Below are 25,533 nucleotides of genomic sequence, written 5' to 3'. Positions count from 1 at the left end.
CGCGTCGCTCCCTCGGAAGACGTTTCGCGGTACGATGATCGCCATATTGGAGGCGGTCGATCTTCTCGCCAATCGGCGACACAGCGTCAGAAGCGTGGGTGCGAGCCACACCCAATAGCTTTCTCCCATGCCCCACCATAAAACCACCACACCCACGAGTGTCACGTGCGCACGAGCAGCTGAAACATCGTTCGAACAGTCGTTCGCGTACTCTTACACCGATCGCGTCGATCGCTACTTCGCTATTCTCTGTATCGTGATCTTCTTTCACCGACGTTGCTCGCATCGACGTTGCAAACGAATTTCCATTATTCTCGTTATCTTCGACGACGACGATGGTTCGATGGACTGATAGACAGTGCGGATAATCTATCGCCGTTACCTTGTTCTTGTTCGACCAACAACGTCGGATATCTGCGCCGATCCGAAGGGATAGCATGGCATAGAAATGGCGCGGCCGAACCGACGTTAAACGGTTCAATAAATTCGGGCGCTCTTTCCAAGAATGTTTATCGCCAAGAATTAGGTAGGGAGCTTGCAACTGCTTGTTCTTTGGCGAAAGTGAAAGTGAATTAATCGGTTGACAATCGACAAAAACGTATGTCGCTCGAGATTCGACGAGATCATCGAGTTGGAATTAATTACATCGTGTTGTTTAGAAACGAACGGTTGGCGCGTTGGTGTTGAGTGGAACTTACGACTTTGATATTGTTCGCTACCTACCCATTGCTGAGACTCTCGCTTCAATCGGCAACGAGCGAATACAAGTTGGTACCCGAACGAAGTTAAGAGAAACGGAAGATAAAAATGCGAAGAGAAGGAACAAACGAATAAGTAAAAGCACAGAGCGGAAAGAAAGAAGGAATATAAATAGACATAACGAAGAATAGTAAAGGATGATCGAAAGACAGGTGTCCTATTTAGGTGCTAGTAACGTAAATGCGAATGAAACAAGTAAACGTCTGGATAAAACCAGATAACGTAAGAAAGAAAAGAATATAGATGATAAAAGCTCGCGAACGATCGCAGGACAAGCGTCGAATAAAACTCATCGCGAAGCATCCTTGTGAAGAACGAAACTTGAAACCTAATTTCGTGCTTGCCTGATCGACGTCGAACGAATGGAACAGAATATTAAATCTAATGAAAATACAATTTCATAAACCAAAGGAAGAAATCCTAATAGAACGGTATTTATCGTATCGCGGAGTAATTTATCGCGATATCTAAAATACCAGGGCTCGTTAAATATCGTAATCGACGATTGTGAAAATTCTATTAAAAAGAGAAAATAATTGTCGAAGCGTTTAAAAGGACGAAGGGATAAACTGCGTAAATTCGATCGAAAAACGCAATTATGACTATGATAAGTCTGGAAATGCTGGGCCGTGAGGCTTCACCTCTGGAAGGGATGTATCGGCGCGCTCGTCAAGATGTCTTGACACCGCCACGCGATAGCCCGGAGTCACAAAACGTCCGGCGGAACGGCAGTAGCACCGGAAACGTCGCAAACGTCGCCAGCTTCGACGGCGCTCCTCACCACGAGATGCATCCTCTGGATCAACCGGCCGTGGAACTCGATTTGCCGGCCAATCTTCCTGAAATCCTCTATTGTAAGTGAGGGACGTCGGTTTTTGATCGATCGAGCTCCCTTTCGCGTACCCAGATAAAAGTGTATTTATTTACAACGTTACAATATTGTAACGGTCAAGTGTCGAAGCCGATGTGACTAACAAGTGTATGGAGAAGCGAGGGAACGTTGCCGAAGAATTCAGATATTCGGCTTACTTACCATGGTTTCATACGTGAATTAAAGCAGAGAACCGAGTAATTTGAAATCGTGTAATTGCTTGATCGTTAATAAGATTCTTGTAGAAGAGAAAAATTAGCATATAGTTGAATTTAGAAAGATTCGCCCACTGTAACTAAACCATCGATGGTTGTGTTGTACGAACGAAGATCGTATGATAGAAATTACGTACATAATTTTAATTCAAAAGTCGTAAGGATCTCATTCGCGTAATACAGAGTTGATTTTAAGATTATGATATAGTTATTATGTATAAATCACAAAGTCCTGCATTATATGACTACAATAGCTCGTTCTTAAAATCATCGTAACAATGATTGTCAGGGTATCATCTTCGCGTTAGAGAGAGACCATCGTCCATACAGAAAAACCATATAGATATTGTACGTGTAATTTGTATTATAGTTAACTCAAATCGTAAATGAAGATATAGTTCGGTTAGTGATGACCTAACTTAAAGTTAAAGTATATAGTCAGTGGTACGTTCTCATTCACGAAAACTTATATTATATCGTGAGGTGCTGTTGCAATTATGACATTTCAATAACCTGTTTCTTCTTTTTCTCAATATCTTATTGTTAAGATCTTATTGTTAAGATTATATCATAGCACGTATAGTTAAGATTATATCGTAGAACGTATAGTTAAAGTCACAGAATCCAACCCGCACTTGCAAGTTCCAACTACTCGCGTTTCCGACAGATACTTCTAACGACACCTTTAAGTATTAAACGATCTTCTATCGAATGTTACAGCTTCGATACCAAAATGCGGAGGCTGTCAGGAAGCGATTTTGGACAAATACGTTCTGAGAGTTCTGGAAAGGTGTTGGCATGCAAGGTGCCTCACGTGCCGGGATTGCGGTGCAAGATTGACTGATAAATGTTTCGCAAGAAACGGCCATGTCTTTTGCAAGGACGACTTCTTCAAGTAAGTACCAACAATTATTTTTATCACGCTCTACCTGTCGCTCGCATTTTTCTACCAACAGAGTTTACATTCGGAAGATCGTCAATTTCGAACTTCTTGTATTTCTATTAGAGCACGCGATCGAAAATTATTTTACACATTTGCAATGAAACTCGGGATATAATTTACAATCGGTATCTCATTCGTTGATAGACATACGCACAGATACTGGTACTTTGATTAATTTTACGTCCAGTCTCGTATATAGATACGTATACACGATACAAGAAAATGTTAAAAATGTCTGTGCGTGTGTTTGTAGCTTATAAGATGAAAATAAGGTTATTTTAATACACGGTATCGTATATTTTGATCTACATACATTCTGTCTGTTCTCGTTGTGACAAACGTTCGATTAATAAAATGTAAGCTACGTATATTTGTCGAACTAACAAGCGGTCATACATTACCAGCTAGCCGCTACCAACCTGTTTATATAATATATTAACAATGCTGTTAATCTACCAACCTATTTACACGTTTACGACGATCCAAAGTATAAATCGTAAAACTAAGTTATAATAATAAAAATTATTTTTAATATTTTTTGTTCCACGTATTTCTTACATAAAATTCAGCAAAATAAAATAGCAAGATACACGATACACCTGTATACATATATAGACGCTAAAAGAATTTTTCGTTATTCTCCAAAGAAAACATACCTGTATACCTGTATACGTTATACGCGCGACAAGACTGTCGTTTATTTAACATATTTTACTATTGCGTGTTATAAGCGTGTGAACCATCGGGTGATCTACGTACGGTAAATTATTACGTAATTGTATCGACGTGCTGTAGTGCAATGTTTTTTTAAGATATTATCTAAACAGATAGCGAAAAGGTATAAAACGCTTATCAACTGTTACTTATCGCTTGTAAAAATTGCACCTACGGAACCGAAAGTCCGCATTATTCTCGGTAGATAATAAAAAAATGGATGTACCTGATAGAAAAATGAGAAACAAGGTGGATCAAACGCGCATATATATCCAGCAACTGATATCGATTGTGTGAGAAAAGAGTGCCTTTTCTCATCTACCCACACCTTCGCAAGGACGAGACGCCATCTTTTTCTCCTGCGAGCCAAATCGAAGGAACTTACCCTCTTTCCCCTTCGTCCTACCTTTCTCGGTGGTATTCCACTTTTCCTAGTGTTCAGGAATTTTCGGGAAAACTGGTGAACTCGCTCGTGCGTTCAAAGGCGTTACGAGCAACGTTCGAGTTTGACGAAGCACTTATTCGTTGTATGTAACGTCGACTGCGAGCTTCGTGATGAATAGTTGTGTTTATGTTAAAGAAGCGTAAAGAAAAGTGAGTGTGAAAAAAATTATAGAACTCGTATTAAAAGGAAACAAAGTACGAACCTCTGGAAATATTGTTAAATATCGTTAATTTAATTCTAAAATAATTTCTATTTAACTTTGCTCCGTTCTTCCAGTTACTTTTAACTCATTCGCGAATAATTACCAACGCGTGTGATATCTCGTTCCGATTTTATGCTAAGGGGATCATTGAGATCCTGTTCTTCCGACGAAATAAACTTATCTTCGCTGAGATAAAAGTAAAATTGAAAGGTCAAAATTTTAAGAGCGTAGCAACTTCGTAGCAGACTTCGACAATCTCCTATGATACTTTTATATAGATAATTTCTTGATCAAATTGACTTTGTCAAAATTGTCAAAAGTATCGTTCCAACGATAAGTACAAAGGTAAATACTGCATGGATCGCTTTGTCTCCGTTTCGCAGATATAAAAAATGTATTTATTAATATGTAAACTGTAGCATGAGAAAAATAATCCATCGTGTTCAAACTACTCTAATTACGTTTCGTTATTTACTTGATATCGCGTGTAATTGTACTTAACATGGACAAATTCCACCGATAATTCTTTCGTTCGAAATAACCTCGTGTCTCTATAAACGCAGAAAAGCGTTTCATTAACAACAAGATTGTTCTATCTTAAATATTAATACAGCAGCTGATACAGTAGTTTCGTTAATCAACTGCTTACGTGCATCGGGCTACTCGTTTAAATTGCTTGACTTAATGGCATGCAATGATAAAGGGAAAGGTCTAAACGGGATAGGTCAGGCGATCATAGGGCCCTAGTGACATTTTATAATATCGGTATTTCGGTTTATATCTCGACCGAGAACCTGAATGGACCTGTTGCTTATATATTTCAAATTCAGAATTATCTGCCTCCTCGATGTGCTATCAAAGTTTGCCGATTTCGTCACAAAACACGGCGCAGATCTTTGCCTAATTATACGGCGCGACAAAGCAATGAAAATCGATCAATTTGTTCTTTATTCCCTTCGAACCGACCAATAAAGAATTCTACAGAGCGCTTACGATGTTCAAGGATTATTCAACTTTGAAAATTTGTCTGTTTCAACTGCGTTTGATTCTGTTCTAATATCCTTTCGAATATCGACTTCCCACGTATTAAAAACGCTTCTCAATTTTCATTTTGGAAACGAAACGCGACTCACATTCACGCGCAGCGAAGCTGTAAGAGTACGGATAATGGTTAAGCGCAAAAGTACCTTTTCGACTTTCCTAGGAAGAACGTTGTTATTACGCCAAGGGATGATATTTGTGCGGCTGCGTTGTTTGCGTCGCGTCGTTGTCGTTGTTCTAAGCAACCCGTATATTTAGTCTCGTATCGTTTATTCGTGGTAACAAAGAAAGCTGAGAATCAAATTCCGATTGATAGAACGTCAAAACTCGCTAATTCAAACGGTTATACTTGATATTCCCTGTTTTTCAAAGCGGTGCAACCTTGATCGAACGAGATGTTGCTGTAATTAATACGCGAACGTAATGTGAAAATGTTGTATGTTGTTGGTATGGCAGGCGTTTTGGGACGAAATGCGCGGGCTGCGGCCAAGGATTGGCACCGTCGCAAGTCGTGCGTAGGGCGCAAGAATTGATCTACCATCTAACTTGTTTCTCGTGCGCCCTTTGCTCTCGACAGTTGGACACTGGGGACGAGTTCTACCTCATGGAAGATAGAAAGCTCGTTTGTAAACCTGACTACGAGCAGGCGAAGGCAAAAGGTAACGTATACGTACGTTGTATTTGCTTCCATATATTTTTATTATTTTACAATCCAGTCTTTTCTTCTACGATTCTCAGATCGCGCGAACAGAGATACTTTCAGACGTTTAAACGACTTATATCTATTATTGATTCTTTTATATCATAGAATTGGCAGACGGAGGAAGTATAGACGGTGACCAACCAAACAAAAGGCCAAGGACCACGATCACAGCGAAGCAGTTGGAAACTTTAAAATTAGCGTACAATACCAGTCCTAAGCCAGCGAGACACGTGCGAGAGCAACTTTCTCAAGATACAGGACTCGACATGCGCGTGGTTCAAGTTTGGTTCCAAAACAGGTACGTATGTACATCGATGTATTTAATAAAATTCAAGTTCAATTCGCGAATGATTAAGTATTCGTTCGAGAATTGACAATTTCAGTATTCTGTGCAGCAGAATATTTCTCGCGAGTATAAAAAAACACAGGGTATCGTAGCAATTTTGATACAAGCAGAAAGGGAGTGATTCTACACGAAAAAGTAGAATAAAATTTGTTCATAGATACAACGTATGGTTTTCGAGAAGATCGATTTTGAATATTCTCCTTCGGTAGTTAAAAGTTCGAAGAATTGAAGATATAAAATACATTTAAAAGGCTGCATAATAGATTTATCTGTGCATTAGTAAGGTAAATCTTAAAAACTACTTGTCTTATTATAGTCGACGGCTTATTTTGCACAAAGCCTGATAAGAAATCAACTATACTTGTGATATTAATGCTATTTGCGAAGGACAGACATAATAGAACCGCCCGATCACGATATAGTTAAGTACACACGTTCCAGAAGAACGTTCAAGATCAATTTTTTTCGAAAACAAAATCCCATTTGGAAAAATTCTATTCTTATTATTTTTCGACTTATCTTTTCACGTAGAATCGTTTTGTTTTTTCTTTTTTGTGACACATTGTATAATATAAGGTATACCCGCTACACGATCGTGGCTAATTTTTTAATCTATTAAATATAGTTTTCTAAAGTCGTAATGTTTCTTTAAAAAGATACTTAAATGAAAATAAAACTTAAATTAAATGAAAATAACGAGGGTAAAGGGACACGTAAACTTTCGAGCAATGTTTTAATCTGTACGTAAATTATGAAAACGGTACTTATCCATATAGTAACCAAGTACGTACATATCGTAGTTTGTAGCTGTAATTGGAATATCGTATTAAGTTGATTTTTATCGCACTTTTGAAAACTGCCTGCAACATAAGTGTTTGTAAGTTATTATTAAAATCGCTACTTGAGACTGAAGATCGTAAATTATTCGAATAATTGAATTATTTATCAAGTTTTCAAAAACGGCAACATTATTCATAACATATCTATGGCAGACATGGATCGTCAGTTATCACACTAATCTAAGATTTTTCTTCCAATTCGACTTCTTGTTATCTGTATCGAGAACATCGTTGTGTACAACGTTGCACATAACTTAAGAAAAATTACTTTATCGATTCTATTCGCTCGTATACCATAATCCTATGGCTTCGTGTTGAAAACGGGGAAAACTGTGACAATCTCGGTACAAAGTATTATTATCGCAATTTATGTCATCAATGACCGCCGATAAAATACCGTAAAAATCTTAAAAATTAGCACGTGTGAAATACTTTAACTCTGTGGAGTCACTCTCTTGAGGCTCTCTTCCGTGAAATTGAAGTGGGTTTTCCTGCGTCACTTACTCGCTTAGTATATGGCAAGAAAATGTTATCGCAGTATCACTTATTTTTGTTTTGTATACATATTAATAGATATTTGCCTTGTGATATCGAGTAAATCTCGTACTACGGATCATCGTTCAGATTCAACGAAGGTACAAGTATTACAATTTAACAGAATTTACTTTGAACTTTATTTGTAATTCCAACCCTCCAAACTTAAATGTACTGTAATTTAAAAAATACGTCTTATTTACATGTAATTTATACCGGATACGGTATTGTAATAGCTTAGCTATGTAGTTTCTAACAAATCCTAAGCCAAGGTTACACGTAAAAGTTAAACGTTCGTCGCTTTTGTACTTGTTCAAGAATGCACATTTATTTTATATTCCTTTCCTCTTTTCCCAGGAGAGCAAAAGAGAAGAGACTGAAGAAAGATGCGGGTAGAACAAGATGGTCTCAGTATTTTCGAAGTATGAAAGGAACGGGTGCGGGTGGACATTCACCTAGGCATGATAAGCTTCTCGATAAGGACGAGCTTAAGGTCGACTTAGACTCCACCTTTGGTCACCATGGTACGTACTTACTACTAGTCACGCTTAATATATCATTGTGTCCAATTTCCTTATCGCTTGTACTTAAACTTTCACTTCGACTGCTTCCGAATCGATACTATAAATTTAATAGCAGTTGTATTATTTAAGATACAGGTAATACGATATAATAGAAAAATTACTTTTAGATATAGGCACACACATTGTAGATTAACGTATGATTAAGCTTGAAGTAGATTATAGCGTAGATCGATTATCGATTAATTTCAATTATTTAATTTCAACTACATAATTAATCTTACTTATCGTTGAATACGAACGTCAAAGTGATAGTAGATGAATGATGATTTCTCCACGAGATAAAATCCTTGGCAGTTTCGTAGTGCAAAATTGCGCTGCGTTATTAGAAATAGGCATTGAAAAGCGACCCATAACGGGTTATTTGTACTTCCAATATCACGAAATGTACGCAGCTTCCTCTCTGCATGCACAAACGTTCCTTTCGATTCGCCAAACGAGAAAATGTTACGAGCAATGGTGCGCCAGCACCGAATACCCTCGTATATGTATATTTCAAGAGATTTCGTTATTAAAAGTCACAATTCTTTGTGCTAAAAATTTATAAGAACAAAAATTTCAAAGGATAGAAAATAGGTTTCTATATTAAGAGGAAAGGAACCAGTGTTTATATAAATATTTGAAATAATTATGTCGCCAATTAGTACGCTTACGATCATTTTCGCGAATAGATTTAGTCAACAAATGTATCATTTTTTCAAGCGACGAGGAACAAGCGTAGCTAGAAAATATTATTAACTCGTCAATTATACGTAAAAGAGATATCATGTAAAAAAGTTATAAGTAGATACATGCGTATGTAAAGAGATACTTATCGCCAAAAACGCAAAACCATACAGAAGCTTTCAAAAAAATTACCTATTCTCTAGCTCTGTTGCTTTCGCTTTAATATTGGTTACATCTAAGCTTTCGTGTACTCGAGCGTTTAGCAAAGGGGAAGACGATCTCGTCAATTATTCAGGAGTTCGTGGAGGCTAACTGCTAGTTCGCCGTGTCCGAGATTTCAGGAAGATTGCGGACCATGCTGAAATTTATGCCGATCGTTAACCATACACGCCGTAAAGTCATATAAACTTCAGCTATTGTTTAAATTTTAAACGGCTTCATTATCCAGTGCCTTTCTTGCGCCTGACAGATATAATACAAAGTTATGCGAATCATATACACTTAACGTCGCTACTATAAAAAGAAAAATGTCTTTGGTACGGTATAAAATTGTAATTTTATATTAAAAACGACAAATTTCCGATGTACAAATTTTAGAAGAAAATTTGACTAGATTTAGTTTCACGTAAATGTTCGGTATAATTTTATTCCCTGCTACAAACAAATCATACATACGTACAACAAAGGAGATAACGACGACTCTATAAATTCTTTTACAAATTTAAAATACAAGTAGCAATTTTACGTTATTAATCAATTACAGCGTTGTAATCTGTTCTAACGTTCGGAGCAAACTTTTATAGGACAATAAAATAATGAAATTTATGTTATCTTTACATTTAGATTTGAGTAACGATAGTTACGGAACAGTGGTGAACATGGGATTAGATGGTGAAGGCGCGAGTCCAGGTGGGGGTGGAAATGGGGCAGGCGGGGGCCCTCCACGTAGTTATTTGGGTGCAACAACTCCTCCTTATCTCTCAACGTCCAGATCACCGTCCTTACCACCTCAATTTCCATATCCACCGGATGCTGGCCTCTCCGTCTATACTACCCTTGGTAAGTAAACGTCTCATTTCTATATTATAAGATCGTTCTATATATCGTATCGTAATCCTCCATTTCCGGTTAGAATATGTAGTTTATCTAAAGAAAGAATAAGTACAGAATCTAAATCTATAAGATACTATCTTTCTTCGATATAAAGAAAAAACATATAAGTTGCGTATATAGAAAGACAATAGGAGCGAAAATGGAATTTCGATCGTGTAATCGTTAATTTCATTTCTCCATTTATTGGTCGAATTGGAGAAAAATATTCTCTACGATATGGCCTAACAGATTCACGCTTACGTTTTGTTAATTTCAGTCTGTATTAATGTTAAACACACCTTCGTTTAAACTTCACCACCACCGTACATTTCCAAGCCACGGCGTTATAGAAAAAGGCGAAAATGTTAATGGAAAAATTGGACGATGCATGTTGCAGGAGGCACAGGTGGCATGGTACCAGGACCGGCATCGGATTTGAGCAACGAATCGAGCGGAGGTGGTGGTGGCGGCGGAGGCGGCGGTGGAGGTGGTTACCCGGACTTTCCACCCTCGCCCGATTCATGGCTCGGCGAACCACCACCTCCACACGCTCACCACCATTCCCACTACGCCACATAACCCGGCAAACTGACGCGTTGCCAAGCACCGTTCGGAAGAACGGATCGGCGCAAGGCGTTTACCTGACGATCTTTATCCATAAGGCAAGACTCAATTAAAAGACTAAGCCTTCGATCGAATCATCAACCTGTCCACTTTCGTCGATCGTCGACGATCTTACGTTCACGAGTCTCGATATCGAGAGGATCTCGGTGTTCTCGGTGTATCGCCAAGAGATTCATCTAATAAGAGCGGAACTCGATCAGGATATGTGTGACGATCGAGCACCGTCTCGAGCCACAGGAGTCATTCCACACCGTACACTTCACCGTCCCGGCGGGGTTCCCATCATCGGAATGATGCCATATGTCGCTGTCGTATAAAGTTACATTTAGAGCGCGTATACGATACGCATTCGATAGGTACGATTAATCTAAATATATTTATGTACAAGTTCCTCGTTTCCCGGTACTATGGAGTTTAATCGTCGAATAAAGAAAACCTAGAGGGTAGTTTAGGCGTGTCGCGAGACCGGTTGTTCACAACGAATCGATATCGTTCGAAAGAACGATACTTCGTAACGAACTTTTTTTTCCAACCTACATGTATGTTGGTATTTAACGAAATCATCAAAATATTTGCTAGAATGGATATCGCGTAAAGAACCGATTCGTTCTAGGGAATAGATACACATTCCCGTTGAACGAGCTGCGATTCATAGAGATCGTACTTGACGAAAGATATCGTTTCATTCGTGAGCATCGCGGGACACGTTTCTATGGTATACCGCGCTTACGTGACGCTAGAAGTTTCAAGTGTCGTTTATTGTACATAGTTCAGATTAGATTTTATTGTACTACGGTAAGGGAAGGGGAGGAAAAATGGGAGTTAGAATGAAAGCAGGAAAGATGGGAAGGATAGGCGTACAGCGATCTCTGAGGAAGCGACGCCGTCCGCAAATGAAATTCGAAATAAAAGTTAACCCTGAAGCACTAATGAATTTTTTCCATCGGCGCTCGATAAACGCAAGATAATTACGCGAGACTGGTCCGTTATTTTTCGTTAACGAAGCTGTGACATAGCATGGAATCGTGAATGTTCGATCGAGGAAGCGTGGATTGTAAAATCAATTTCGATTGGTCAAACGATTTACATTTTTTTCATAATGAATATATATATATATCGAATGTCGCGCTCTTGTAATGCGAAATACATACGTAAAATGTAAGTACATACGAATTTAGTGCTACAGAGTTGGCTAGCTTCGCGACCAATCAGAATCGTTCTACTTACCGCGAACCGCTCAGTCCACTTTAAGAAACGGGCGAGCAAAGACGAGGTGGAAATATTGTCCACGTTAGATCGAACGTCGTCGCATGATTTCCGAACGCCTTATTCGAATTGATTCAAGAAGTGTGATTTTCGAGCGAACGACAGCCAGGTGTGGATTATTAATTGTGTTGTAATTTATCGCAAAAAGGTTTACTTGCGACTGGTGAATCGTGGAAAGCTATGATAAGTCGAGAGAGGCTTGCCCTTATGGATACAACGATCGATGTATCCATAAACAAAACCAATCGTGTAGTTTACATCGTGAAGCATAACGAAGATGTTTCTTAGCGTGACAACGTAACGAATATCAACATCCATGATTGTCGCTCGAAAGTAAGTCCCTTTTTCGCGACTTATTAGATGATCGCCATTCGATTCCACCAACGTAAACGAAATCGACAAACAAACACGACGCCATTTGATCGAATACCGAATCAAAGTTTACTTTGCATGTTTGTTTATCGTTGGTGAAACCGAGCGTCAGTAGATTACACCTTTGACGTGCTCTGCGTCACTTTTTATCGATTTACAGCATCGGAAAGGCACTGTCGCGAGATATTTCGATCAATCGATTCCATTTGAACGAACGTTCGTTTACGCGGTTAACGCTTCACAGATCAAGCTGTAAATTTATTTAAAAATTTTGTGGATATGGAAAATGAATTACATTAATACGTTTTTTAAATATTAGACTAAAGCGTACAAATGCACAATTTGCCAGGTTCTGTCTGTAAAGCGGCAACAATGTTAAATAATCAAAGTCGTAACGATGTCAATTGTACTCTTGTCTCAACGCGTATATGTATATGCGCGATTATGTATAAATTGTATACATATGTATGTACACGCGAGATACATATTCGTGACAGCATGCCTAGATTTATATATAGATGATCGATAATCAAAAGCAACGGATTCAATTGATCGACGTAAGTCTCCGATTGATGGCTAACTTCATTCGTATATGTAGTAATATGAGGCATATATACATATATATATATATATATATACACACCATATTAATTACGTAACGTTAAACAATTTTTTATGTATATTTGTTGAAGATTTACGACTACATGATTTGTAAATTTATTTTTCAAATATTCCTATATGCCTCATATTATTCGAGCGATATAGTACTTGAAACATAGCGCACATGGTCCGAGAAGGAGCGATAAAAAAAAAAATATATCATTGTAGAATTGTATATACGTCGCCCCGATTATTTTACCCGCGAAAATTCGATGAAATGAAATTGAAAGGAGAGCTGAAACAGAAACATGGTATATTTCGTCGGGTAAAAGAACTGAATGTTGTACAGTTATGAAAATCGAACACACACTCCTCACCGGGTTTCATAAAGATGAATAAAAAAGATTCGCATGACTAGCGCAATTCATAACTTCATCGACACGAGTTACTACGGATCTTTATATTATTATCTAGTCATCGAGTGATAATAAAAATTCTATCGTAATCTATATCACGTTGTACTGTGTACTTTCAAACTCTTCATTTTTATCCGTGCACGAGAGCTTAAGCAAAATTTATTCTTTGTACATTAATTTTACAGACATTCTATTAACGTTAGCTTTTATCAAGTTCGTTCATTGTTTTATTCTATTTTATCATATATCTCGTTGTCATTTTTTTTTTTAATATTTTCCAACGAACGTAAAAAACGTAATTTTTAGTAAATTATTGTCTAGCTTTGATAATTGAGAATCACGGATAAGATTTAAAGATATTTTTTATTTAAAATATTCCCCTATTCATAAAATATTTCTTGTCGTCCAGAACAGCGGGAAAAAAGTTAAAATTTATTTGTCTGCTTAGTTTTGTTTTACTCGTATCGCATGTACGTCCGACAGTAAATGGAAAATGGTCTTTTAAAATTTTTATTGGGTGCAAGAATACAACATAGGATACGAAGGGAAATATAAACGAAAGTATAAATTGGAACTGGAAGTAAGAAGTAATCTTTTTTTCTAACTTCAACGTCATTTTTTCCTTTCAAATATCAATGGCACTTTATTTGCGAAGATTATGTACAGATGCTGTGTAATGACTTTCTCGGTGTTCGTATGTACACGCGCGCGAATTTCGGGACGTCGAGAACTCGAAGATACGGTAAAATGGACAGCTTTCGTTTCGATGATAAGGTTGTAGTAACCTTCGAAGAGAAGAAACAATCTACAAAAGAATTCGAATACACATACACGATTATATACAAAACTTACATATACAGCTTCGTTTTTTCCACGAAGATTCCTTTCTTTCTTTTTTCCTTATCGTCATCTTTTCTTTATATTAATTCTTACATCTTCCCTTTTTTTCGTTCAATGTTTCACGAATATACGAAAATACTTTTTCTTACAAAATACAATAACCGTCGCCGCCGTCTTTCCTTCATTTGTACAAATACAATTCGTACGTTGACGATTGTTCGAAATTTTTATATGAATCGAAAAACGTATGAAATACAGAAATATAGTAAAAACGCGATTAAAAAAGTTGAGGATAATTTCAGTTCTTTAAAAACCCACAACGAACGGCGACTTTTCATTTGCTTTTCTATTTTCTGGCGAATGAATGATATTTTTCTTTAGTTTCTTTAATCGTTTCTCAATTGTCCAGTGGTTCTTCGTACGTCCTTGTTTTCTTCAATATGCTCTTAGTAATTTGTAATTGTTTCGTTATCGCTTTCTCGACGTTTTTCTTGTTTTTATTCGACGCCGAAAGATGTTGGAAAGTATCTTCCAATGCCCTTCTTGTTTTCATTAATCTTCTTTTCAGCGTTTCATTTTCTTGTTTCAAAGCTTCTACTTCGTCGAGGCCTAATAAATAATAAATTTTATTTGTTGAAATATATAACGAAGAATTAGGAATGTATGATTGAAATAACATTAATTTTAATGTAAATAAAATTTTATAACAATCGTTATAATTTATAAAAATTAACATAAATTAAATAAATAGTTATTACGATACAACTTTTCAATTAAGTTGTAAGGATGAAAAAGAAGTTGCATCTTACAAAGTTATCAGATGAAAAATATACTTTTTTAACGTTAAGTTACCTTCTATCGGCAAAGGGCTTTCGCTATCGACTTCTCGAACTGGCCTATTACCATTGTTATTATCTTCATCGCTCAATAGATTAGTCATGGATTCGGTGATTTTTAAAGTGTCTTGCAATGGCCTCATAGTTGTAACAGCCGCATCACTTTCGATTCCTAAGTCCGGTGAACAGCTTGTTTTACTGCGCCCGCCAATCGTTGAGTAGCTTATAGGTAGCCAGTACTGCGAATTCTAAAATAATATAATTTAGCGTAATCTTCGACCAATGCCAGAAGATAATTAAAATATCGATCGTTATAAAATTTCTACTACGCTTTTAAATTGACTGCACGTTTAATTAATACAATAGAAGAAACTTTTGAAGCATCGATTATTGAACAGCATAATTTAGGTATACATATTTTCAGCTGTAGTCAATTAAAAACACGGAATTCTTACAAGTCCATTCAAGCTTTCGATAAATTCTCTCTTGTTGAATGAACCGTTTAAAAAAAAAAAAAAAACAAACAAAATAAGAAAATAAAGATACGCTTAATAAAAATATTCGACTAACGTTATATGCTTGATATTCTTGCATGATATCTTCGCAAGTTTGTTTCAGCATAGTCTCCGTAGGTATCGAAGAAACGCCACTAGAACTTGGCGCTGAATCGCTCGCTTCACAAACTGCTACGTGTCTTCGCAACTCTTTATTAGTCACTTCCAATTCTTGTAATCTTGCCCTTTGAGATTCATTGATTTGATTCAGATCTGATATCTGTAAATGTACACAGGTATTACAAAATGGATTGTACGAACGAAGATGGATTGATTCTAATTAAGTCGAGCCATGAACATCGATCATCTTACTTCTTTGTTAAATTTATCATGCATGGTACGAACAGTCATGTCGCATCTGTTCTCCGTTTTCCTTACTTCTTGCTCTAAACGTAACTTATCGTTCGTTAGCTTTGTATTCTCCACGAGAATCTGACTATGCGAAAGAGTCAAATGGTCCAGTTCTTTCGTCAACGTTGATATGTTCGTCTTTGCAGATTCGTGTTCATCTTCCAATTTTTTCATTCGTGTCCTCAACTGTAATTATTCAGAAAACATAATTACCGTTAAACTATAAAAACAATGTATGTTTTCAATTAATCTTAAATACCATTGAAAAGATGTAATATAAGTAATAGCTAAATTGTAAAGATTGAGAAAAGAATGATTTATTACCGTGTCATTTTCCCTGTTGAGCGATATTAGCATTTCAGCAGCTTTTCTTTCGGCATTGTCTTTGTAATGTATTAATTCAGCCTTCTGTTTATTCATTTCTGTTGCCATACCCTCCAGGTCAGCCAGTTTCTTTTCCAATTGCGCTCTACGTGCACAATTTTGTTTGCTTTCTTTCCTCAATGTGTGGACTTCGTGTACTCTTCTGTCCAAAGCTGATTGCAGTTTCTCGCAGTACTTTTGCGACTTTTCCAATTTGATTATCAATGGTGATATTTTTTCGTCGAATATCTGAAAATTAAAAAGGTACATGTGAAGACAAAATCATCTACTTTACTATCGAATTAAAAACTTTGGAAATAGATTTTTACAAAATTCCTCATAAGCAGGCGTAATAAAATAGAAAAGGGAAAGAATATACGAAAATTAGGTACGACGCTTCGAACAATTAATTTTTTTAACCCTGCTACTTCCTTCGAATTTTTACCAAAGAGCAAGAATCAAAGAGATTTTTGCTATTTTAAGAAATGCATGAATCAACGTGCGCTTAATTAAATTTATTAACAAACGAGAAAACAATTGTATCGGAATCTAAACGGCGCAAAGAAAGCGACAGGGTTAATGAAACTGTGTAGATCATACTTACGCAATCGAAAGAAATTTTGGCAGTGAACTCGTTCCTAAGAGCACTGAGCTCCGTGTACAGTAAAGCGTTTGTTTCTTTAAGCTCTTGTATCTGATAATTAGCTTCGGAATCGTTCAAGTCATTCTGATACGACTTATAATAAGGCACATATTCCAACGAGTCTTCGGAATCGGTGAACGTTTTGGTATACTTGGAAAATCTGGAACGGTTCAAAGACTTCTGTTGCGTCTCTTGTAATCCAATTCTAGCCATAGAAACGGTCCTATCGGGTTCGGAAAACGCCTCGGAATCCGACTGCGTGGACGCTTGATTCTTCGTAGCGCTGAGTAAATTGTCAGATCGACTTTTCTTCACCGAATTGTCCAGCGATTTTACATTAACTTCATCGGTGTTAATGGCTAAATCGTTCGTTGACATTCCCTCGAGCGCATTGACGAAATCGTCGGACAGTATCTTCGAGTTCATGAAAACGTCGAACACGGTCTTCTTATGGTCGTTACCGACGGTATCCGCGTAATTAGCGTTTTTCAACATTTCCTTCATGAACTTTACCAAGTCTTTCAAGTGTGTACGCATGAGTTCGCAATATTTCTTGGCTCTCTCCGTTTGATTATCACCGTATCCATCGATCTCCGTGGCGATGTCCGGTTTCGAAACTAGCTTCAACCACTTTAGGTAATCGACTTCCTTCTCCAACTCATTTTTCTGGGCTACCAGCTTCTGTACATAGTCTGTCATAGTTTTTACGTCTATGGTCTCGTTCCCGTCGACGTAGTTCAGTTGGATCACCTCATTGGTAAACGTTACCTTGATACCAATGTCGTTTAGCTCTTTGATCAGAGTCGATAGCTGCGTGCTAGCGCTTTCTTGCGTCATGTCTAACTTGTTTCGGCTCCTTTCGAGACAGTGAGTGGCGGTCATATGGTTGTGAAGCTTGGCGATCTCCTTGTTCTTGCTCCACAGCTCCGTGTTCACCAGCTTCTGTAGGTTCTGTGTCTTCACTTGCAGCTCCTTCGACAACTGCTCGATCTTATGATTCTTCTCCACGATCTCTGCATCGCGAACTTGCAGATCGTGAATAAGATCCTCCCGTTTGCTCGAATCCTCCATATCGTTTTTTATCACTTTCTTCAGTTCGTCGAGTTCATCCATCTTGTTCTGCAGCTGTTCCTTTATCGTCTGCTTCTCGATCTCCAGAACTTCTATCTTCTGTTCCCTATCCTGAAGTCGCCCTTTCAATTCCTGAAAATAATATTAATGCGTTATTAGTTTGAAGATTTTAACGGAGATCAGGACTCGGGTTAATCGTGCAAACTGAACAATTTGCAAACAATTCTTGTTTATTCGGTGTTAACAAATTTTAACGATTGACTACGTTGTTTTATTATTAATCACACTACGCGAGCATTATCCGTATCGATAATTAAGCTTAGACGCGAAGAAAAGAGCAATATTAGTAGAACAAGGTGTTATACATACGCGTGATGATAAATAAAGGAAAATCTGCGTATTATTAATATTATTTTAATATTCGATCGTTTAACGAAATTTAAAACTAGAGTTTCAACTAGTTATGATGTTATTTCGCATCCTAAACCATTTAACTTTGCTCGAACTTGAATAAAACTGTACGCAATGGCTTAATTTGTTACAAATATTAGCAAATATTTATACGAAGTTATGCAAAGCGATAAAGATATATTTTTAAATGAAAGGAAACGAAGAAAGCTTCGCGTTTTAAGAAATTAGATTGGAATTAAAAAAAATTTGGAGAAAATCCAGTCGACAAGCTTCTTTCTATTCTATCTAATATTAACAATTTCATAATCTGCTTCTTAAATAGAAAAAGTAGAGAAAGATATATCCGTTCATAAAGGAACGAGTCAAAAAAATACAAAACTTCCAGACATTGCAATTTTTGCAAGAATTCACGAATCGAAATATCGTCTTGCGTAATTCCTACTTTTTACAAATTTTTATAAACAATTTCCACACAATACTGAACACGTTCTTTTAACGTATATATAAATAAAATATTACTATCGTACGTAAGCATATGGTAGGGCAAACGCATCTGATCTTCGAACAAATTAATCAATAATTTCTTCGCTCTTGAAATTCTTCGATCGAACGACAATTTGCCGTGTTGACGAAACATCTTAGAATTAATCGATTTTGCCAATTAAGTTACGTAAGTTGTTCAAGTTTCTTGTCTAATTTCTCGAATTGATATAAAAGTAAATAGCTGGATTTACATTCTAACGAAGGCACGATAACGAGGGAGATAATTTTTTCAAAGGGATACGCAATTAATGGGCTGATATACCTCTGATTCAACTTGAATCTGCTTCTCCAAACGACTCTTTTCGGCCTTGATGGTCTCTATTTGGTCTCGTAGGTCGTTTATTTTGGCTTCCATTTCGTCGAATCGTTGCTGCACATATAAAGTATTGTTCTCGTCAATAAAACTCGGAAACAAATCGGTTGCAACGATCGGTAAGCTTTATTTGCAAGAACAACTGCGATTACAGAGATGGTGTATGGTACAAAAGTTTGCGTGCGATCAATTTGCATCGAAATCCTGGGAATTGTTTAAGCGAGAAGAGAGGAGTTTCGCGGTACGCGGAGGATTCGTATGGAACTCGTGGACGGATAACGTGGAAGGAAAAGCGGAGCAAAGTTACATGCTAATTTAACATTGTGCAGAGATCGTTCTTTTTTTTTGTTTGTTTGTTTGTTTGTTTGTTCGTTTGTTTGTTAAGTTTTGTTTTTTAAGTTTTTGTTTGGTAATTTAATTTTGGGTATTTAGTTTTTCGGTTTCCTTGACCAACTGCGCGGCGAGACAAGGGTAACGATATCTGGCTCCTAAAAGCAAAAAGATACATCTAATTTGTAACTTTACAGTTAGCCTTAATTTTACCGACTTTTCTTATCGATTTTGACGAGTTAACAATTCGCCGCGTTAGTTCCAGCTTTGGGCACGGTACTGCGTTTTTTTTTTTTTTTTTTTTTTTTTTTCGAAAATATAATCGAAAGTGCGGTAGTTCTATGAATATAGGTCTTACGATGTAGATTGGAAAATTCTAGCGTAGTGTCAGCAATCGTAGCGTTTTAAGAATGAAACGAAGAATCGAAAGGAATGAAGTAAAAATGTTAACTGATGGACAGATAATTAATTCGATGTTTTTGAATTCATGTTTTATAGAGGAAAGTATGGATAAGAGTTGAAGCTTTGAGATTAAAGATTTTATAAAAAGAAAAAAAAGATTTGCAGTTTTCTAACTTATATATTTGTTAACCTTCCCGTGGGGAAGATGAGTACCTTATTCAATTATTAAAGATAAGAAATAATTTTCACGAAAAATTTCTACGGGTTAGTTATCTTCTCTAAAATTTATCTTTTCGCGTATACGGATTTGTTATATCGCGTAAGATTTAATTATATCGTAATTAATTGAAATCGCTGTCAATTGATTTTGAAAGAAGAAATCTCTTTTCTATGTAAAATATAATTATAACGATACTTATAATTTCATAGTAATCGGCTAGATAAACATCTTAGAAACATCTAAGAAAAGTGTAATATAAAAATAACGTAAATTTCTCGATTGTTTTATAAAATCATATGATCATCGCACAAAACATTCTCGAGTTTCTGTAACAAGTTACTCAAATTTCACTGTTAAACGAAGCTAACTACAACTAACTGTAACAATTCTTGCGCTTAATTCGTTAAAATGAAAAGTAAATTATCAACAAGTCGTGAATTTTGTACAGATCCGCTTTGATTTAACAGAATAAAAAATCAATTACCATCGTTAACATATCATAGAACTTAGATCGTTTTAACGATAAATACAGAACACATGATCGAAAAATAGACGAAAACTTTATGGATTTGCCCAAAAGACGATACTTGTTACATCCACCTACCTCCATTCTCACCGAGGCGCACAAACAGGAGAACATTTTTATCGTCTTTCTTTTCTTTTCTTTTCTCTTTTTCGATTTCCGTTCGATTCAATTACGTTGAATTAATCCTTGAAAGATACTCAACGCAAATGCTACAATTATTTCTAGCACTGGCGAATATCTGTGACAGAGGAAAGGAAAAGGCACGAAAGCGCCGTTTCTTCCCGAATTGTTTTCGCGAAACTTTTCAATGGATTTTCCGTCGGAAAATCACGAGATTCCTTTTCAATTCTCTCTTTTCAATTCGTAAAAACAAAACGAGGAAAACCAATGAAACAAAAAGAGTAGTAAACGGATAAACTCGCGTGTTCTTCGACTCAACTTCGATCTAGAGTCGTTTTCTTCGTTTAGACGAAAGAAAAAAAAGTCGCACTTCTTCGAATTCGTTTTACTTTCAAAATCTAATCGAACGTTCGTCGTTTTGATCGTGTATAAAACAAAAGAGAATAATGAGTCTCCTCAAATCTCCTGGATCGATTATGTCGATTGTGTCGCGTTCTTAGTCAATTACGGTCGTTTTTAATTATCGTCGTTCGTTGTGGAAAAAACCACGGTGCTTGGAAAACGGTCGAGACTCGAGACGAATTTTCGTACGAAGACTGCGAGCCGGCAGCGGATCGCGCAGACTTCGCGAGCGGACTGTCTCTATTATTAGACGAAAGGCACGTCTTCGGTTTGGTATCTCGAAGACACCGCCTCGCCGGGACTTGCTCTACGAAAATTACTTTGATAATCCGATATACGATCGCGTTGCCTACTCGCGTGCCGTTTTCGCTCCATGTCCAGCTATGATCGCTAACTTGCGCTCGTTTAACGTGGAATTCGTGTGTAGGACGCTGCTATCGGTCTGACAGTTTCGAATTAAGCTACCGACTGTTTAACGGTCGTTGCCACCAGCGGTAATCTCGTTTCAGATGTAATTTTCTCATTTCTGAATCGAACAACGTCGAAATACTCGAGGAACGAGGTCAAGTACTTTGATTTAACAATTAAGTCGACTAACGAGACAAATAACTCGAGAGATGTGAATTAAGTCCGTGGCTTTTAAAGGTGATTCACTTTACGGTACATACTTCCACTCGAGAAGTCGTTTGTCTATCTTCGACGTTCGTTATCATTGATGATTTAGTTGATCGTATCTTGGAATCTGAATGACGCGAATTACAATACGTTGGAATCGTTTTAAACCACTTGGCAACTCTAATTTCGTAGCAGAAAATATTTGATGTACACCTATAAGAAGAAAATAATAGGGGAATGAACTTGACGGTAAATTTGGACTTTGAAACTCCTTGGGGAACTGGAACCTTGGGCCGTAGCCTAATTAAACTATATTTAGATTCCATCCATGTATCAGATTCGAAGTAGAATCGAGAAAACACCGAAATCCTTCAAAATATATGTAAACGTGTTCCGGTCCGTTAGTTAATACAGAGAAATTCGGCTAAAGTTCGCCAATTAGACAATTGATAAACGCAAAGTGAGTAATTAATTTATTTGTTGACAGCTTTGATAACAGATTGCTGATTTGTTAAAAATATGCAAATTTCTTAAGAAGTTCTTGTTCAATTTCACATCTGAGGAAGTAGTTGTATTATGCGATTAGTTAATTTAGCTTGGAAAGGTATGTTAGTGTGCAAGTAATGAGATAAAGTAATGTAATATCGCGGAATAATTATTTGGCAGGACCAGAGCGACATAAAAAAAAAATTGTACAAAAATTTATTAAATTTCGTCGGTGCGATTTCAAAAAAAAAAAAAAAAAAAAAAAAAAAAAACGCTTTTCGAACGTACATAACAGCGTAAAATACAAATATTCCGTTTGCTTGTGTTTCGACGCTAATACGCAAACGTAAATTATTTAACAGGTCGTATATCTCATACATGCCATGCGTTAACACTACAAATCCGTGCAAAAAAAAAGGTACGCACAAAGAAAAAACCAATAATAGATCACTTCGTAATAAAAACAGATTAAAAGAAAGTGAACAAAAAAAGACGTAACTCGTACTGAACTCGAAATGTAAAATAAATTCGATCAATTCAATTAAGAATCAAGTAAAACAGGCGTAAGAAAACGAGATGGAATCTTCTCAACGGAGGATTCCAACTTTGAACTCGTATCGTGAATGTAAAAGAAAATTCTTGAAAAAATGACTAGAACTCGACTCGAGTAACGCTGGATTTGTATATTTAAATCTCATATGCGTACATGTTGAATAGCGCAGAGCTACTTGTGGTCGCAATTTTCGGTGCACCGGTAAGGATATCGAAATGTAACGAACAGTGGCCCAAAGCGATAAGTGTCATGCAGTGAGAGAGATGATGACGATAAAGCAGAAAAGGAGAAGTAGAAGTAGAAGATATTAGGTGAATTCAGTATCTCTGAAAGAAAGAGAAACGTTTGATAATACTAAACCATTCCGTGATTAATTCCGTTTTCCTCGTTAAAAGCGGAATGCGTTACAATTCCAAGCGTTGTCTCCACGTTAGCGAACTTTCATACAATGCCCGTTCATCCGTAGAGCCGTTCCGACTGATCATCGAGATCCAAATTCGATTCATAATTGATTATTTTTGTACTTTGCAATAGCGTTAAATAGCTACGATAATATAGAATAACCTCGAGACAATGCCACCAAATCTTAAAAGCCCAAAGCCAAAATTTTTGATATGATGCTTCAAAAACGTAGAGACAAGCATGCAGAATCGAAAAATCATGATGTCGACCTGATTGCTGGCATCGCGTTCTGGATCGTCCGTCATGTCGGTGCTGAAATCTCTCAGAACGAATTGATCGTGTCCATCCCTCGCAGCCTTCGCATTCTCGTACTCCCGCAGCCTGTTCAGTTCTATTTCTAACTCCATGATCTTCTGTTCCTTCCTCAGCTTCGTGTTTTCCAATTGTTGCTGTCTCTCCATGAAACCTTGAATCGTCTTGATCGCTTTCTCGTGTTCACCTTCTAATTTCTTCAGTTTGTAACTCGTTGTCTCTGCGTGTTTCTGCGTGTTACATAGTTTCAGCACCAACTGTTTTCTTGATTCTTCTTGAGCTTTCAGTTCCTTCTCTTTTTCTTCCAGCTCCTAAGCGAGATAAATATTCGATTTAAGCGAATTAACGATATTCCTTAAAGATTGATGTTTGTAGGATCGTTAGTGGTTCAATGATTCTTAAGACTCAAGAAAAAAGAAGAGATGAAACGAGAAGAGAAGTTTCTGCGAACCTTGATTAAATCTCTAATGTCTCTGATCTCTCCGTTCAGAGTTTGCACTGGCGACTTCACTCTCGTTGACCTTTCTCGATTCGGTTCCCAATCGAGACAAGTGGTTCCTCTCTTCGTCGTCCCTTGCACACAGGTCATCTTTTGTCCCATTCTTGCTTGCAAAGGATCTTCGACCGAATTCATAGCCGACGGACTGCTCGGGGGTGATCTTTTAATATAACCGTTCTCGAACTGCAATATAAATTCATTGAAATTAATTAATCAAACTTAATGCGTTATATCGGAAAAATAATTTTCCTTAAATTCAATATTACTTTAACGTCTAATTCCTTAAATCCTAGTCTTAACCTTTATACCTAGTAATACTATTTATCAAGTAAATATCAAGCGCCTTTTTTTTTTTAGTTTTTAATTCTAAAGAATCCTAAAGGACCACGCATTTCGCAATATGTTTTCTTTCTTCATAGTTAATGCTGTATCGCTGGATTTCTTCTTCGATTGTCGGTAATTCTAAGTCTTTGCGAATGGTCGCACTTGTGACGTACCAGGGAGCGTCAAGCATCGATCCGAGTACTTTGGGTCGGAGTCAACGTAAAATATCAATTACTGGCAGTCCTTCGTAATTTGTATTCCACAAGTCGACACTGGCTTCGGGATATCTTTACAGATACTTAATTTATCGTAGAATGACAGTTGAGATTTCCTACCAATAAACCAGTACTTTTTACCTAGTTTCAGGTCCAATTCTTTCCTCTTGGTTTTTATATGCTTCGCCCATGTCAGTCTTGTCTGCAAATGCATTCCAAGCTACTTCGCTTTATCTTTACAGATGGTAAAACTTGACCATACAACTTGACACTAGAACAGTTCCTTTTTCTCGCGGTAAAAGTCGTATACACAGATTTTCTTTCACTGACTTTTATTCGTCAGGTATCCAGCGATATTTGTACGTCTCCAATGCCTTTCTGAAGCATTTTTCAGCCTTCTTTGGCATCTTGATTAAGCGCTAGAACGTAACTACCGTGATATCTCTTTATATATAGGTAAATCCGCGGTGTACAGCGCGCACAGTGCTAGTCTCAGCACGTTACCCTGAGACGTTCCATGTAACGAGATGGAATATAATTTCGATGGGTCATGTTCGTGACGTACGTACAACCGTTTATTGTTTAAATGCGATTTCAAGAATAAAAAGTACCGAGATAGATTCGTTTTAATGTCGTAGAGTAGACGGACACGTGAAACTTTATCGAAAGCTCGTTGTACGTCTAGGAAGACGGTATTTCTTCTTCTCTAGTAAGCGCAGGATTACGTTATAGACTCTACCGATTTGTTCAACCGTTGAACGATTGTTTCTGAAATCGAACCGACGATCGAGAACAAGTGTTTCTCCGCTCGTTACAAGTTTCGGTTCTTTTAAAAGTCATTTCTCGAATACTATACGCACGATGGGCAATAGACTTATATATAAAGCGATATGATGTAGGTTTGCCGATTTCTGCAAGCTTCCATCGATTAGAGACATGCGTCGTGCGGATGATTGCGTTAAACAGAATGATT

General features: G+C 37.1%; 2 protein-coding genes across 6 annotated transcripts in view; one reads left to right on the top strand and one right to left on the bottom strand.

Moving 5' to 3' along the window:
* Lim3 (Lim3 homeobox protein) overlaps window positions 1-13,322 on the top strand; it is a 60,603-nt gene extending 47,281 nt beyond the window's left edge. The window contains exons 1-7 of one of the 2 annotated variants that reach the window (XM_072019807.1): window positions 756-1,613; window positions 2,566-2,740; window positions 5,647-5,849; window positions 5,999-6,191; window positions 7,970-8,136; window positions 9,703-9,918; window positions 10,349-13,322. In XM_072019807.1, the coding sequence (XP_071875908.1) occupies window positions 1,358-1,613; window positions 2,566-2,740; window positions 5,647-5,849; window positions 5,999-6,191; window positions 7,970-8,136; window positions 9,703-9,918; window positions 10,349-10,530 (1,392 nt within the window). In that variant the 5' untranslated portion in view covers window positions 756-1,357 and the 3' untranslated portion in view covers window positions 10,531-13,322. Of the gene's footprint in view, window positions 1-755; window positions 1,614-2,565; window positions 2,741-5,646; window positions 5,850-5,998; window positions 6,192-7,969; window positions 8,137-9,702; window positions 9,919-10,348 lie in introns of those variants that run through there. The other variant, XM_072019806.1, reaches the window with a different exon arrangement.
* Window positions 13,323-13,844: 522 nt separating this feature from the next.
* The window catches only part of Cnn (phosphodiesterase 4D interacting protein centrosomin), a 38,581-nt gene continuing 26,892 nt past the window's right edge, over window positions 13,845-25,533 (bottom strand). For all 4 annotated transcript variants that reach the window (XM_072019754.1, XM_072019756.1, XM_072019753.1 and 1 more), the window contains 9 exons: window positions 23,974-24,204; window positions 23,480-23,833; window positions 19,104-19,211; window positions 16,778-18,019; window positions 16,135-16,422; window positions 15,772-15,996; window positions 15,476-15,679; window positions 14,922-15,153; window positions 13,845-14,678 (listed from right to left, as the gene is read on the bottom strand). In XM_072019754.1, the coding sequence (XP_071875855.1) occupies window positions 14,467-14,678; window positions 14,922-15,153; window positions 15,476-15,679; window positions 15,772-15,996; window positions 16,135-16,422; window positions 16,778-18,019; window positions 19,104-19,211; window positions 23,480-23,833; window positions 23,974-24,204 (3,096 nt within the window). In that variant the 3' untranslated portion in view covers window positions 13,845-14,466. The remainder of the gene's footprint in view (window positions 14,679-14,921; window positions 15,154-15,475; window positions 15,680-15,771; window positions 15,997-16,134; window positions 16,423-16,777; window positions 18,020-19,103; window positions 19,212-23,479; window positions 23,834-23,973; window positions 24,205-25,533) is intronic.

This window comes from Bombus fervidus, chromosome 16 (genome assembly GCF_041682495.2).
Source record: "Bombus fervidus isolate BK054 chromosome 16, iyBomFerv1, whole genome shotgun sequence".
NCBI classification, from domain to species: domain Eukaryota; kingdom Metazoa; phylum Arthropoda; class Insecta; order Hymenoptera; family Apidae; genus Bombus; species Bombus fervidus.
This window is presented reverse-complemented; position numbering and strand designations above follow the sequence as displayed.